This window comes from Sceloporus occidentalis, unplaced genomic scaffold (assembly GCF_023333645.1).
Source record: "Sceloporus occidentalis isolate IW3139 unplaced genomic scaffold, rSceOcc1.0.p SCAF_1, whole genome shotgun sequence".
NCBI classification, from domain to species: Eukaryota; Metazoa; Chordata; class Lepidosauria; order Squamata; family Phrynosomatidae; genus Sceloporus; species Sceloporus occidentalis.
In genome coordinates, this window is record NW_028316981.1 from 69,635,656 (window position 1) to 69,648,758 (window position 13,103).

The 13,103-nt window shown below is 41.0% G+C and overlaps 3 protein-coding genes across 17 annotated transcripts in view; 2 read left to right on the forward strand and 1 right to left on the reverse strand.

The window, feature by feature from the left end:
• The window catches only part of PBRM1 (polybromo 1), a 77,598-nt gene extending 72,657 nt beyond the window's left edge, over positions 1-4,941 (forward strand). For all 12 annotated transcript variants that reach the window (XM_089524289.1, XM_089524208.1, XM_089524280.1 and 9 more), the window contains one exon: positions 659-4,941. In XM_089524289.1, coding sequence (XP_089380415.1) covers positions 659-831 — 173 coding nt within the window. In that variant the 3' untranslated portion in view covers positions 832-4,941. The remainder of the gene's footprint in view (positions 1-658) is intronic.
• On the reverse strand, positions 4,487-10,282 carry UQCC5 (ubiquinol-cytochrome c reductase complex assembly factor 5). 3 transcript variants are annotated; one of them, XM_089524303.1, is made up of 3 exons: positions 10,212-10,282; positions 5,909-6,102; positions 4,487-4,941 (listed from the first exon to the last, which is right to left on the reverse strand). In XM_089524303.1, exons 2-3 carry the CDS (start codon positions 6,057-6,059, stop codon positions 4,883-4,885), a joined length of 210 nt encoding a protein of 69 aa, XP_089380429.1. In that variant the 5' UTR covers positions 6,060-6,102; positions 10,212-10,282; the 3' UTR covers positions 4,487-4,882. The 3 variants fall into 3 exon arrangements, with proteins under 3 accessions (XP_089380429.1, XP_089380448.1, XP_089380439.1); XM_089524322.1 differs by having other exon boundaries at positions 10,144-10,232; XM_089524313.1 differs by lacking the exon at positions 10,212-10,282 and adding an exon at positions 9,975-10,132.
• Positions 10,283-12,390: 2,108 nt separating this feature from the next.
• NT5DC2 (5'-nucleotidase domain containing 2) overlaps positions 12,391-13,103 on the forward strand; it is a 39,228-nt gene continuing 38,515 nt past the window's right edge. For both annotated transcript variants that reach the window (XM_089524334.1, XM_089524343.1), the window contains exon 1: positions 12,391-12,783. In XM_089524334.1, coding sequence (XP_089380460.1) covers positions 12,477-12,783 — 307 coding nt within the window. In that variant the 5' untranslated portion in view covers positions 12,391-12,476. The remainder of the gene's footprint in view (positions 12,784-13,103) is intronic.

Below are 13,103 nucleotides of genomic sequence, written 5' to 3' on the forward strand. Positions count from 1 at the left end.
GGCACCACAATAAACTATAATTCCCAGGATTTCCTAGCACTGAGCCAGGACAGTTAAAATAGTCTCAAACTGGATTATTTCTGCAGTGTGTTTTGGACCTACATAATTATATCTGTTCTTTCCAAATCAGCATTAATAATAATAATTTATTTATTTATTTATACCCTGGGAGCCACAGAATTGGCCCACTTTGCCCACTATAATATAACATTTTTAAAACTAGGTAAGTATATATAATCTCTATATTTGCCACCAGATTCTTAAGTTTATATGTGTTGTTTAGCAGGACTGTCCAATTTCTTGATTTAGGAGTGGTATATGCAGACTTCAGTCCCACTAAGTAAAGGACAGGAAAGCCAACTGAGCTTTGCTGATTCTTCCTGTAGTCTGTTACAGCCTTTGGAATTCTGTTATGGTGTGTTGGGGAGCCTCTAAGCCATGCTGAGGACTGCAGGGTAGATGGAGACTAGGTAGCATTACCTTTTCACCAGTAATATTAAAGGTATCCCAAAAAAAGAAGAAGAGTTCCTTCATGGAAATCTTTTGAAGTCTGTATCCAGCTTTTATTTTTAAATGTACTACATTTATATCCCTAATGACTATATAGAAATTATTTAAGTAAAGGGACTATATAACTTTGTCACTTTTATTCTTTCAGCGCGAAGACGTGATGTCCATCTCTCAAAAGAACAAGAGAGCCGTCTTCCTACACACTGGTTGAAAAGCAAAGGAGCCCATACCACAATGGCAGATGCACTATGGCGCCTTCGAGACTTGATGTTGAGAGATACTCTTAATATTCGTCAGGCATACAACATAGAAAATGTTTAACCTTTCAGTACCAACATATAAAAATTTTGTGGAACAATAGCTGTTTTAGTTATTGGTGGGTGAGGGCAAACTGTTTTTACTGCATCTTACTGTACATTACAAGATTGTTTTTTTATATATGGACACTTTTAATAAGCATATTTCACTTTTTGTTATATTATGTTGACTTTTCTTAAATATACAGACTTGTGCATATGGTTCTTTGACTCGGAAGATGATCTCATACTTGGTTATAAAAGGAAAACAAAGTTGCATCCTTTTTCTTCACATGGAAGTTCTGAGGCCATCAATGTTTTTCAAGTAGCAAGAACATTTACAGTTTATTTGGGAAATGAAAAAATACTTCTGCATTACATCTTAGCAGCATGAACATCCCTGTGTTTATATGGTAGTTACTTCGGATAAATGCATCAAATGATCTTAAAATGATATACTGGGGCAGGGAGTGGATGGAATCAATCTGGTAAATGTCAGATCTTGAGTATTCAGTCATTCGAAGGGTTACAGAATGTTGTAAGAGAAAAGAACTATTGAGCAAGGCAGTACTGGGCCATCTTTTGGCATTTTTCCAAATTTCAAGTCTGGTTTGTGTTGCTCAGACTGGTCTATATGAAGAGCTCTACGAATATGAAGGGTTGTAAGTGCTGGCAGTAGACACTGACTGCGTGAGAGCGTACAGCATCTCCTTTATTTGTCCACAGTGAGACCTGAGTTTATCATCACAGCAGATTATCTGAGAGGTGATTCTGGAGGAAACATAATTATAAAAGATGAAAATATTTCTTCTACTTTAATATCTAACATGGTTCAGTTTTTGACAGGGTTTATTAACGCCTCAAGTCATTAGTAACAAGATCTAGGATTCTTTGGTATTTCTGTCACTGGAAGAAAAACTGGACATGGTTTTCTGTTTAGCTTTAAATTATTACTGCAAATTTACTACTGTGATCTTTGAAGGTAAGTGGCAGGGCATACACTTGCATAGTTACCATCTTGAAATATATGTTCTTTTAGTAACTCCACATTGATTAATAAGTTGGCTTTTTAAAAAAAAAATACATATATTCTGTCATGAAAGTATTGTAGTCCATCTGTCCAGAATGTCAACACAGTTGATGAGGTTGTTGACAGTAGTGGAGTTGCACCCTAATTATGCATTATTTGTTGAGAAAGTCATCTAAATTTTAAAATAAATTCTAAATCCAAGTCACACACTCTCAACCTCAGAGGAATGTAATGGTAAATCCCCTCTGAAGAAACTTGACAAGAAAACCCCATAATAAATTGGAATGAGTCAGAAGTGACTTAAAGGAACACAGCAACAAACATCCAAATCATGTGGAGTCATTGTTTTAAGGTACCTCTAATCTGAGTAATTCCTTTAAGCATATAAAATGTCCAGAGTTAAGGTACTTTAATTTTTTAAAAATCATTTAAACAAAATTCCTCTCATTCCTGCATTTAGTTGTGTAATTATCTGGTTTTCTGCCTAATTACATAGTATAATTTCCTGGTTTCAAAGCTTTCCTCTGTTCAGGAAATGGCTTCCAAGCATATTCTTCACTTGTAAAGTTAAGTATAATTTTAGGGAGAAACCACAGCTTTGAATTGTAACAAATGTTGGCGAGACTTGGGGATAGAATACATTTTTTTTTTAAACCAAACATGGATTCAAAGAAAGAATTTAAAAAGAATTGTACCAACCAATAAGATAAAACATTTATGAATGAATTAAAAGGCATGTTTTAGATGCCTTGCTTAATTACAAGGTTATCAGATGAAGTATTGTTCTGATAACTTCAGACCGTAAACAATTCACTAGAAAAACAAGTTTATTCTGGAAATGTTAAGTTTTTTTGGTTATAGTTATATCACAGCACTTATTTCAGTGCAAATCCAGAAAATGTGAACTTGATGGCTCTGGATCTTTTCAAATTCTACTGTACATTGTGATAGCAAAATGTAGCCTGTGCAAGTATAAGCAAAACATTTAGATTTCAGGTGTTTTGATACGGTACTAATGTAAAATACAGTTTGATCAACATTACGTAGGGAAATGTTTTGCATCCTTAGCATTCTGCAGTCTGTGGTACACATGTTTGGCCCTTTGCTATATTTGAAAAACTCACAGAAGTGCTGCTATCCCCATTTCTTCATTTTTACCCAGGGAGTTGTCTTAGCTGACTTTGCAGCAATGCCCGATGCTAAACTGGGCTGTGCTGGGAACTGTTTAGGTGAATCCATGAGTGCTCTTGTGGATCATGGCCAGTGTAAATTACCTCAGATACTGCAACGTTCAAAAAAGTCAAAAGTAGGCAGCAGGTGTTATTTTTTTAATGTACTTTGAGCCACCATAGACTTTTACTAATACAATCATTTTTTAAGGTATTACTAAAATTATACCAAAGAACCTACAATTTATTTATTTATTTTTATTTATTTTTTAAAAATATATTTGTCAAGAACAGGATAAGACAATTGCCTCACCTTGGCTCAGATGTTGTGTACTTTCAGAAGGATCTGTGCTGAATGATTTGCAGCATTGTATTTCCCAGCCATTTAAGTCTAAGGCAGCTTCACAACTCCTAATAGTCCAGGAGTAAACAATCAGAACTGTATAAAAGGCCTTTCTAGTGCAGAGCACTCCTAGACCATTAGGCTGGTCCTAATTATTTTAAATGTTATTTATTCCAAAATCATGTGACTGTGTAGAGACCATTTCAGTAATGTATTGGTTAAGATTTGATCGCTATAATCCAATACTGCACAACTAGTTGACTGAAGTGTAACTAAATAGATGAACTGAAAAACAAACCATGTCCTATTTTGGCCATTTGATCCCATTATTGTTTTACATAGTAAAATACAATATTAAAATAAAATTATGGGAGATGGTTGCCCCTGGTAAGTGGGGAAATGCATCAATTCCAAATCAGTTCGGAAGTGATTAGCAATTCATAGTCTATTCCTTATTCCCCCTTCTTTTCTAAAAGAGCAAATGTGTATAATATTCAAATTCATGTTTAAATTTTCAGCATAGATACCTTTGGACCTGGTTAATCCATCCCTAATTTTTGCTCCTGGTTGTACTCACTAGTGAGTAAAGTAATTACTAGCCAATCTGCATGTACTATCAATTTGATTTTTGGAGCCTTTTTAATTTAAAAAAAAAATAGTTTGCAATTTGGATTAACCAGGTTTGATCGACAGGGATCCCCCCCCCCCCCCGGGTAAATCTTGACATCTGTAAAGAAATCATAACAAGGTGTACATATTTCCTATGACAGAAGGACAGTGTCAACTCACTTTATATTTTTCTCTTTGGGAGTGAGGAAATTTTTTTAAGTGATACCTTAAATTACATTTTTACTCTTAAAGGGTATTTTAACAGTGTCCAGCGTCTCAAAATCATTTCTTTTGTAAATAATGAAATCTAGATTAATTTTTCAGCATGATTTTGGTTTTGTTACACGGCCTATTGTGTCTTCTATGGAACATATTGTCCTATCCTATTGTGTGGAAGTCCTCTGTTGACCTGTGATAATTTTTCCTGAGACAGTGGCTTAGAATTTCAAGACTAAGCTGCAGCAAAGCTGGGGATGGGGGAGTCCAGTCTCTTCTGCCAACTGTTGGGATACATCCAAACCACACAATGTCATGACAAAAGTGTTCTCTTTAATTATAGAAACAATATAGTAAGTGGTGGTTGCATAAACAGCTTATTTTTACAAAGTGATGAATAAATAAACCAAGAAGTAAATGTCTCGGTTAACAGTTACTGTTTCTAAAGTACCTTGTAAGTAACCAGTTGTCATCATCTTTATCTCCTAAGTAATTCTAGTCAAACCAGAGAGAGCAGTATCACTTTCTGTTGCCAGGCCTAGTTGCAAAAATGCATTCCACAGGATGAGATATAGTCAGCTTGGAGAACAATTTGTGGGATTTATCCTCTGGGAGAGGCAGAATATAAATAAATGTATTTTAACTCAATGGAAGTCTTGTAGGATTTAGCACTCCAAAGTTCATATCATATAGCCATAAAGGGTGAAGTTCATCTTTCTTCCAAACTTTCATGCTGTCTCTCCGACTTCTTTCTGCGGTAAACATCATCTGTAAAACATTTTGTAATTATTTCTGAAGATGCTGTGAGGAAGTTTCCTCTAAATAAATATAAAGTAGGTTATTTAGACAGCTAGCTTCCATTTGTACATGGTTCAGGTTTGGGATAATCAATTGAATTCATGCAGACAATCATATTTAGAAAATTACTGTGGCAGCAGGTGAATAAATATTGAAGTCAGGTTCTTCCTGTCTAAAGGATTAAGTATGCTCTGTCAACCCTAATAAGTTTTCCTATCTATTTCAAAGACTCATTAGATTTTGCTTAGTGTGAGACCTCTCAATTGATGTGAGGTCATTTGAACTGATTGCAATCTCCCTGAAATGGAGGGTGTTTTTGGCTTCATAGGGACAGAGCACTTCTTCAAAAGTGGGGAAACCTAGATCAGAAAAGCCTACTGGCTGAAGGTGATGAGTTTGTTCACAGAGAACATTGACCTCTGCTTGAAAAATCTAAACGTGAATTCCCTACTCAGTGATCAGTCCTGTGTAACTGTTCCACGAGTGAGGGAGATAATTCATCTCATAGGTGCCCAGAAATTTCTATTGCTGTGTGCCAACACTTTCTAAGATGCCCATCTTACCCATTTTGTCAAAATCCTGAAATTCACTGACATTTTCACTGAAACTTATTATACCTTTCTAAAAATCAGGAAGGGCAATTGAATCCAACCGATTCTGCTAGAGGGCTCAGTGATGTTTGATAACATTTACCATGAAGATGTTTGAACCATGCACTTAAAGTGGTTGCTCATTACCTTTCCTATTTCACTCGTTTAACAAAAGCTGTCTTAAAACAAAAGAATGAAGAAACAAGTTGTTTCTTCAGATATTATTTTATCAATTTTATACTTTTAAAAGCAAGAATTAAGCAAAGTGAAGAACAAGTGTAATCTTTTTAACAACATTGTAAAATACTGGAGAAAACAAGTCAAGGCATATTTCTTACAATACTTACAAAAAGTCTCTTTGCCAATACGAACATTGATCATAAACCATTCCATAGCACCTCCAAGGACAAAGAAGAAAGGGAGAAATCTATAAACACCAAAGCGCTGCTTTCCAGGCACCATATACAATAGCCGCTTTATTTTATGCCTGATGAGCATTTTAAGAGGACTTTAGGATTCTTGGACAAGAGGGAAGCTGATCCTGGAGGGGGAGAAACAGTTAAGAGTAGCTAGCCAACACTATTGAGTGTATGATTGCCATGATCTTTCATTGTTCCACATATGGTCAGAAAAACTTCCTTCTTTTTTTGTCCTCATCCCTGGTACTGAACTGCCCATTTGCTTTTAGAGAACAGACATTCCTACATTTTTACATTGAGCTAACTAGTTTCACAGTCGCAGCACAGTTGCAGTGACAATATGTCCCTGGTACCTCTAGATGCTATGTGTGTACATGCCAAGATGCCTGTTGACTTACATTGATCCTATGAATTTCATAGGGCTTTCTGAATCAAGGAATACTCAAGAGGTGGTTTTGTCAGTTCCTTTCTCTGAAATATAGACTACAAGCATCTGGTATTCATAGACTCCCATCCAAGTACTAACCAGAGTTGGCCCTGCTTAGCTTCCAGGATTAAACAGGATCTGGTACCTTTAGGATATTTCAGCATCCTCCAGGTTACATCTCTTTAATTTTAGATATATGCATCTTACCTCAGAAATGCATTCTGGTGACATTCCAAATTTGCCTATGGATACAGTTGGCTCTCCTTATCCACAAACTTTCTATGCACAGATTCAGCAATCCACAGCTTGAAAATATTCAAAATATATTCCCCCCAAAAATAAACCTTGCCATTTTATATAAGGGGAACCATTCTACTATGCCATTGTATTTATTGGAACTTCAGCATCCACAGATTTTGTTATCCACAGGGGGAGTCCTGGAACCAAACCCCAACGGATATCAAGGGCCTACTGTACAGTATGGGACATATATCATATTGCTGAGTGTTGGAGTAGGACTCTGGAGACCAGTGCTCAGATTCCAGCTCAGCCATGGAAACCTGCTGGGTGGTCTTGGATATAAATCATATTCAGCATTAAGAGGAATGCAATGGCAAACTTGAACTGAAAATTTTGCCACAAAACCTATGATAATCAAGAGTCAACTTGAAGGTATATAACATCATCATATTCTGTATGTATAGAATATTACACCCTCTACTATTTCATAAAAGGGAACAGATACAGTTGAAGACATTGTTGGCACTCTTCCTCTCTCATTGCACACTTCTGTATTTATCGATACAATATGCTCTCCTGCACTGACTTCTAAACTAAAAAGCCAATTAGGTTTATGTTTGCATGTTTTAGCTGACATTTTTAAAATACAGTCATCCCTCCATATTTGCGGCTTTGATATTTGCAGATTTTTAGTATGTTCTCTCTAGGAATATCTAGGTCCTCCAGTGCAACTTTATGGTCAACTTTAACTAAATTTGGCACTGAAAGACCTAGAGATTCCTAGAGAGAATACTCTACTAGGCATTTGTAGCTCCTCCAGTGCAGTTCTATGCTAAGTGTCTGTCTGACATTGACCACAGAGTTGCACTGGAGGATCTAGAGATTCCTAGAGAAGTGTTCTCTCAGCTAAAAACATGGTGTTTTTGTGATTTGCGAGTTTCCCCATATTCACAGGGGTCTTGTGCCCCTAATCATAGCAAATATGGAGGGACAAGTGTACTCTGTTTTTAGTTTGATCCTATTTGGAGGGAGGGACAATCAAAACAGGCATTATTGGGATGGGTGGACAAATAGAAGGTAGTTTTGCAGGTTCTAGTATTTAATGTTACAGTGAATCCTGGCCATATCATGCAACACATTGTGCAGCTCAACACGTTCAGCTGTCTAATCTCTAAATAAGCATATGGGAGTAATGGAAGGGAAATAACATACTGACAGTTGAATACATGCAAAACCATTAGGGACAATTTCCCAAATGCCCTTTAAAGCAGTTTCTTTAGTGGGACGGCCAAAACAACACAACAAATAAGGTCACTGACTGACAAGGACAAGATAATATGGAATAGTCCAGATAGTCATTGGAATTGTTGGAGATTATGACAAAATATTAAAATGTTTAATCACAATTAAAAGCCCACCGAGACCTAAAGTATTTTTAAGAGGCTAGACAGCTACCTGCTGGGAATGCTTTAGCTCCAAAACACCAGAAATAATCCAGTTTCAGACCACTTTAGCTGCCCTGACTCACTGCTAGGGGATTTTGGGAACTGTAGTTCTGTGGGACATTTAGTCTTCTCTGTCAGAGAACTCTGGTGCCACAATAAACTACAACTCCCAGGATTCCCTAGCACTGAGCCAGGGCAGTTAAAGCAGTCTCAAACTGGATTATTTCTACAGAGTGTTTTGGACCATAGCTGGAGCTCTTGCATTGAGGAGGGCCCACGAGGCCTCTTCCGACTCTCTGACGCTATCTAAAAAGAAACCAGTATCTTTACAATTCTCAAGGGGCACACTTTTAACTATTTGCAGAATGTGTTCATAAAACACACATGTCGAAGGCAGGCACACACAGCTACACAGGTCCAAAACACACTGCAGAAATAATCCAGCTTCAGGCAGCTTTAACTGTCCTGGCAATCTTGGGAACTGCAATATTGTGGCACCAGAGCTCTCTGACAGAGAAAGCTAAATGTCTCACAGAGCTACAGTTCCCAGAACTCCCTAGCATCGAACCAGAGCAGTTAAAGCGGTCTCAAACTGGATTATCTCTATAGTGTGTTTTGGAACTCAGTCATGCTCCAAATGGAGGATTCCTCCCGGAAAGAATAATGGAATGGAGGGCATGTCCTGGAAAAGGAGGAGGACCTCTGGCCAACTTGGACCTGAGATGCTAGCCCAGCTGGGTAGCTGTGTGTGCCTGCCTTCAACAGGCAAAGTAAATAGTTCCTTCAAGATCCCTGCTTTGCAAGCATGAACAGCAAAATAGAAAGACAAGGGGAGAGCAGATAAGCTCCCCTTCCCAGTCACCACCAGTATGTTAGCTAGCTCTCATGAGTAAAGACTAGAATATAGCTCTCTGGTCCAGTTCAGTACTCTAAGCCTGGGAAACCAGGGCCAAAGGGGGTATTGCTGTGTCATACCCACTTTGGCCCTGGCTTCCCAGGCTTAGAGTATATTTATTTGTATTTGTGTGTGTGTGTGTGTGTGTGTGTGTGATATATATATCCACTTTGGCCCTGGTTTCTCAGGCTTAGTGTGTGTGTATGTGTGTGTTATATATATACCCACTTTGGCCCTAGTTTCTCAGGCTGAGTGTGTGTGTGTGTGTGTATTATATTTGTGTGTGTGTGTGTGTGTTATATATATACCCACTTTGGCCCTAGTTTCTCAGGCTGAGTGTGTGTGTGTGTGTGTGTATTATATTTGTGTGTGTGTGTGTGTGTGTTATATATATACCCACTTTGGCCCTAGTTTCTCAGGCTGAGTGTGTGTGTGTGTGTGTGTATTATATTTGTGTGTGTGTGTGTGTGTGTTATATATATACCCACTTTGGCCCTAGTTTCTCAGGCTGAGTGTGTGTGTGTGTGTGTGTGTATTATATTTGTGTGTGTGTGTGTGTGTGTTATATATATACCCACTTTGGCCCTAGTTTCTCAGGCTGAGTGTGTGTGTGTGTGTGTATTATATTTGTGTGTGTGTGTGTGTGTGTTATATATATACCCACTTTGGCCCTGGTTTCTCAGGCTTAGAGTGTGTGTGTGTATGTGTGTATGATATTTGTGTGTGTGTGTATGTGTGTATATATATATACATATTTGACATGGTAATACCTATTACTTACATAGTAATACCCTTAGAGAGAGAGAGAGAGAGTGTGTGTGTGTGTGTATTCGTATATATATTTGACATAGTATTACCATAGTAATACCTACTTTGGCCCTGATTTCCCAGGCTTAGAGTGTGTGTGTGTGTGTATACACACATACATATTTGTGTATATATAAATTTGACATAGTAATACCCACTATATATAATAATAATACCCACTTTGGCCCTGGTTTCCCAAGTTTAGAGTTCACACACACATAATTATATACATAGATGAAAGCCCCTAGCAGGCCTTATTGAGGGAGACTGGAAGGCAGAGGGGTCCCCATTACTCCTGGCGCTCAACGCTCATAAGGGCGGCCACTCCTCACTCTCAGCCCCTCCTTACTCGGGGTTTCCGAACTCAGCCAATCACGTGCCGCCACAGAGGGCGCGAGCCCACCTCCCCCTCCTCACCTCAGAAAAGGTTAAAGGAGGAAGACAAACGGAGAACAGCCACCGCCGACCCAGGCGCCACGGGAGAAGCCGTTGCCCCGCCCACCCAGCCCTTGCGTCACGGAAACAACCTGATTTGATTGGCTCCTGCGCTGGAGGCGTGGTCTCGGCGGGAGGGCTCTCGTCGTGAGGCTGCTGCTCTTCTTCGTGGGGAAATAGCCCCGGTTTGGCACTGCTTCGTTGTGTGGCTCAAGACTATGGGATTCTGGGAGTTGGAGTTTGTTGTGGGGCCCAGAGCGGAGCAGAGCAAATGCCTTTGCGTATTGCTTTTCTGGACTAACGCAGCTATACCTTTGAACAACGAGAAGCTAGAGACAGCCATCCCTTCTCCTTTCATTGCCTCCAAGAGTAGCCAAACACAGTTACTCATTGGGCTGGTTACTCAAGTGCCTGGGCACAGTATGTGGAGAGAGAGGTCTTGTAGCACCTTTGAGACTCATTGGAAGAGAGAAAGTGGCAGCATGGGCTTTCCTAGACTCAAGTCTGCTTCCTCAGATGCATATGCCTACAAAGCTCATGCTGCCCACTTCTTTCTTTAGTCTCAGAGATGCCACAAGATCTCTCTAGATACTGTTTCTACAGACTAACGTGGCTATGTCTTTGAACTGGGCACAGAGTTTCTTTCTAAAGCATCTCTTTGAATGCATGGAGCTGAGGCTGCCCGTCTCTTGTCTGCCTTCAAGGCATTTCCGACTTACGGTGGCCCTCAGGTGTTTTCTTGGCCAGATTGGTTCCCGGTTGCCTTCTCTGAGGCAATGGTTTCTTCTATTAAAACCCAGTTCTTGAAGCAGACTAGAAAAACAACAATGGATGGAGCTAATTGCAACGTTGTAAATTACAACCTGCTTTAAATCCTGATCATGGTGCCATAAATCTGTCCGTGAAACAATGGTGGACTGCGGTCTTGGGGCAGGAAATACCACAACCGCAAACGGCCTAAAGACAAACGGCACAAAGAACTGAACTTATTATTCTTTGAACTGTGGGCCAAAGCTAAATGAAAAGCAAGCAGATAAAATGGATGAGTGGGCCTACATGTCCTCAGAGGCTCCAGATCCCATCTGATCTTGGAAACTGAATAGCCAGCCCTCTTAGCATTTCAGTGGGAGACCACCAAGTATTCCCATATGCTGAGGGCTAAATTTCAGAATAAGGATCTGGGGAAATAAAAACACCTCTGAGGAATCCTTGCCCAAGAAAACCCCATGAAACTCAGGGTGTCGGCGTAAGTCGTCAAGCCGCTTGAAGAAGACGCATGACATGAACACAAATGTTTAAATACCTCTAATGAGGCATAGAAGGGGGTTTCTGGGAATGTTATTATGATGTGAGAGTGCTGAAGATACTGAACAAATATTTCCCACATTGCTTCAAAATAATTTCTCTACATTATTCCCTTTTTAAAAACACAACCTTGATTCCACACGTTAATGTTAATCGCCGTTTGCTGTATTTCTTTACACCGATCTTGTATTGGCAGATCTCCCTGATATTCCCACTGTTTTTTGCTATAATTAACCTTGCTGCTGTTAACAGATTGGTAATTCAGTCCTTCATGGCCTGGGTGCAGTTGATCTGATGGCCTTTCCCCCTTCTCCCCCCCCCCCCCCAATTCCCTTCCCCTTTTGTGCCTTGTCTCTTTAGATTGTAAGCCTGAGGGCAGGGAAATGTCCAATTAACGATTTGTAAGCCGCTCTGATAGCCTTTTGGATGAAGAGCACAGTATAAATAAGTAAATTAATTATTATTATTATTATTATTATTATTATGCTATCTTTGGATAAATCCCTGCTTCTTAGCCACGCTCAGAATGGAGGACATTCTCGGACAGGAGGCTGAAATGTAGGACGGGTCCTGGGAAAGGAGGACAGAGCAGTGGGTGACGGGGGGCCTTGGGAGTGCCTCCTCCTCCTCAGGGGCGCCATTAACCAGCTCTAATGCTAGGAGCCCCCAAAAGACTACACCTCCCAAGGGGCGACGGGGGCGGCTGCTCGCGCGCTAGGAGAAGCCCCTCCCACCCGCCTCGCTGAGGCGCCAGTGATTGGCTGGCTTTGCTCGGCTCGCGTTCCCATTGGCTGAGCGCTCATGAGGGGAGCTGGCGGCCAGGAGAGACGCGCCTCAGTCAGGCTTTGGCAACGGAGGAGAGCGGAGCTCTCTCGGGGGGAGGGGGCAGTCTGCGGCGATGGGGTAGTAGCCAGCGGAGACGCGCGGCTACTGTGAGAAGCCATGGCTGCCGCGGGGCTCAAGGCGGCGGGCAGCGGCGTGTGGAAGGGCGGCGGAGCAGCCTCCTTCCAGCTGGTGGCCGCCGTCTCCAGCCCAAGGAAAGGAGGCGTCGGCGTCGGGGGTCAGCCAAAGACCCACCAGCACCAGCCCGCTGCCAGGTATTCCCAGCCGCCATCGTCTGTCGGAGGCCGGGCCGGTCGTGCAGGAGCGCCAGCATCAGCTTCTCCCCCTTTAGGAAGCCCCGTCGAAGGCATCGATACCAAGAGCTACCTCTGGGCCAGATACCACGAGATGAAAAAGCTGGTCCACGGTAAATAAACAAACACATAAACTAACAGAAGGAGAGAAAGACAGTAGGGCTGCGTCCATACTGGAGGAATAACCCGGTTTGGCAGCGCTTTAAACGTGTCTTGGCTCAAGGCTATGGAATTCTGGGAGTTGGAGTGTGCTTTTTTAGGCTTTGCTGCCTGAATCCCCAGCCAAGTGCAGGCGAGGAGCTGGAATGCTTCCTCCACCGACCCAAATGCTGGTCTAGTTCAAGCCCTGGCCCTGGGAAGGAAGGAAGGAAGGAAGGAAGGAAGGAAGGAAGGAAGGAAGGCTCATGTCAGATTAAGACAGGCAGCAGCTGAA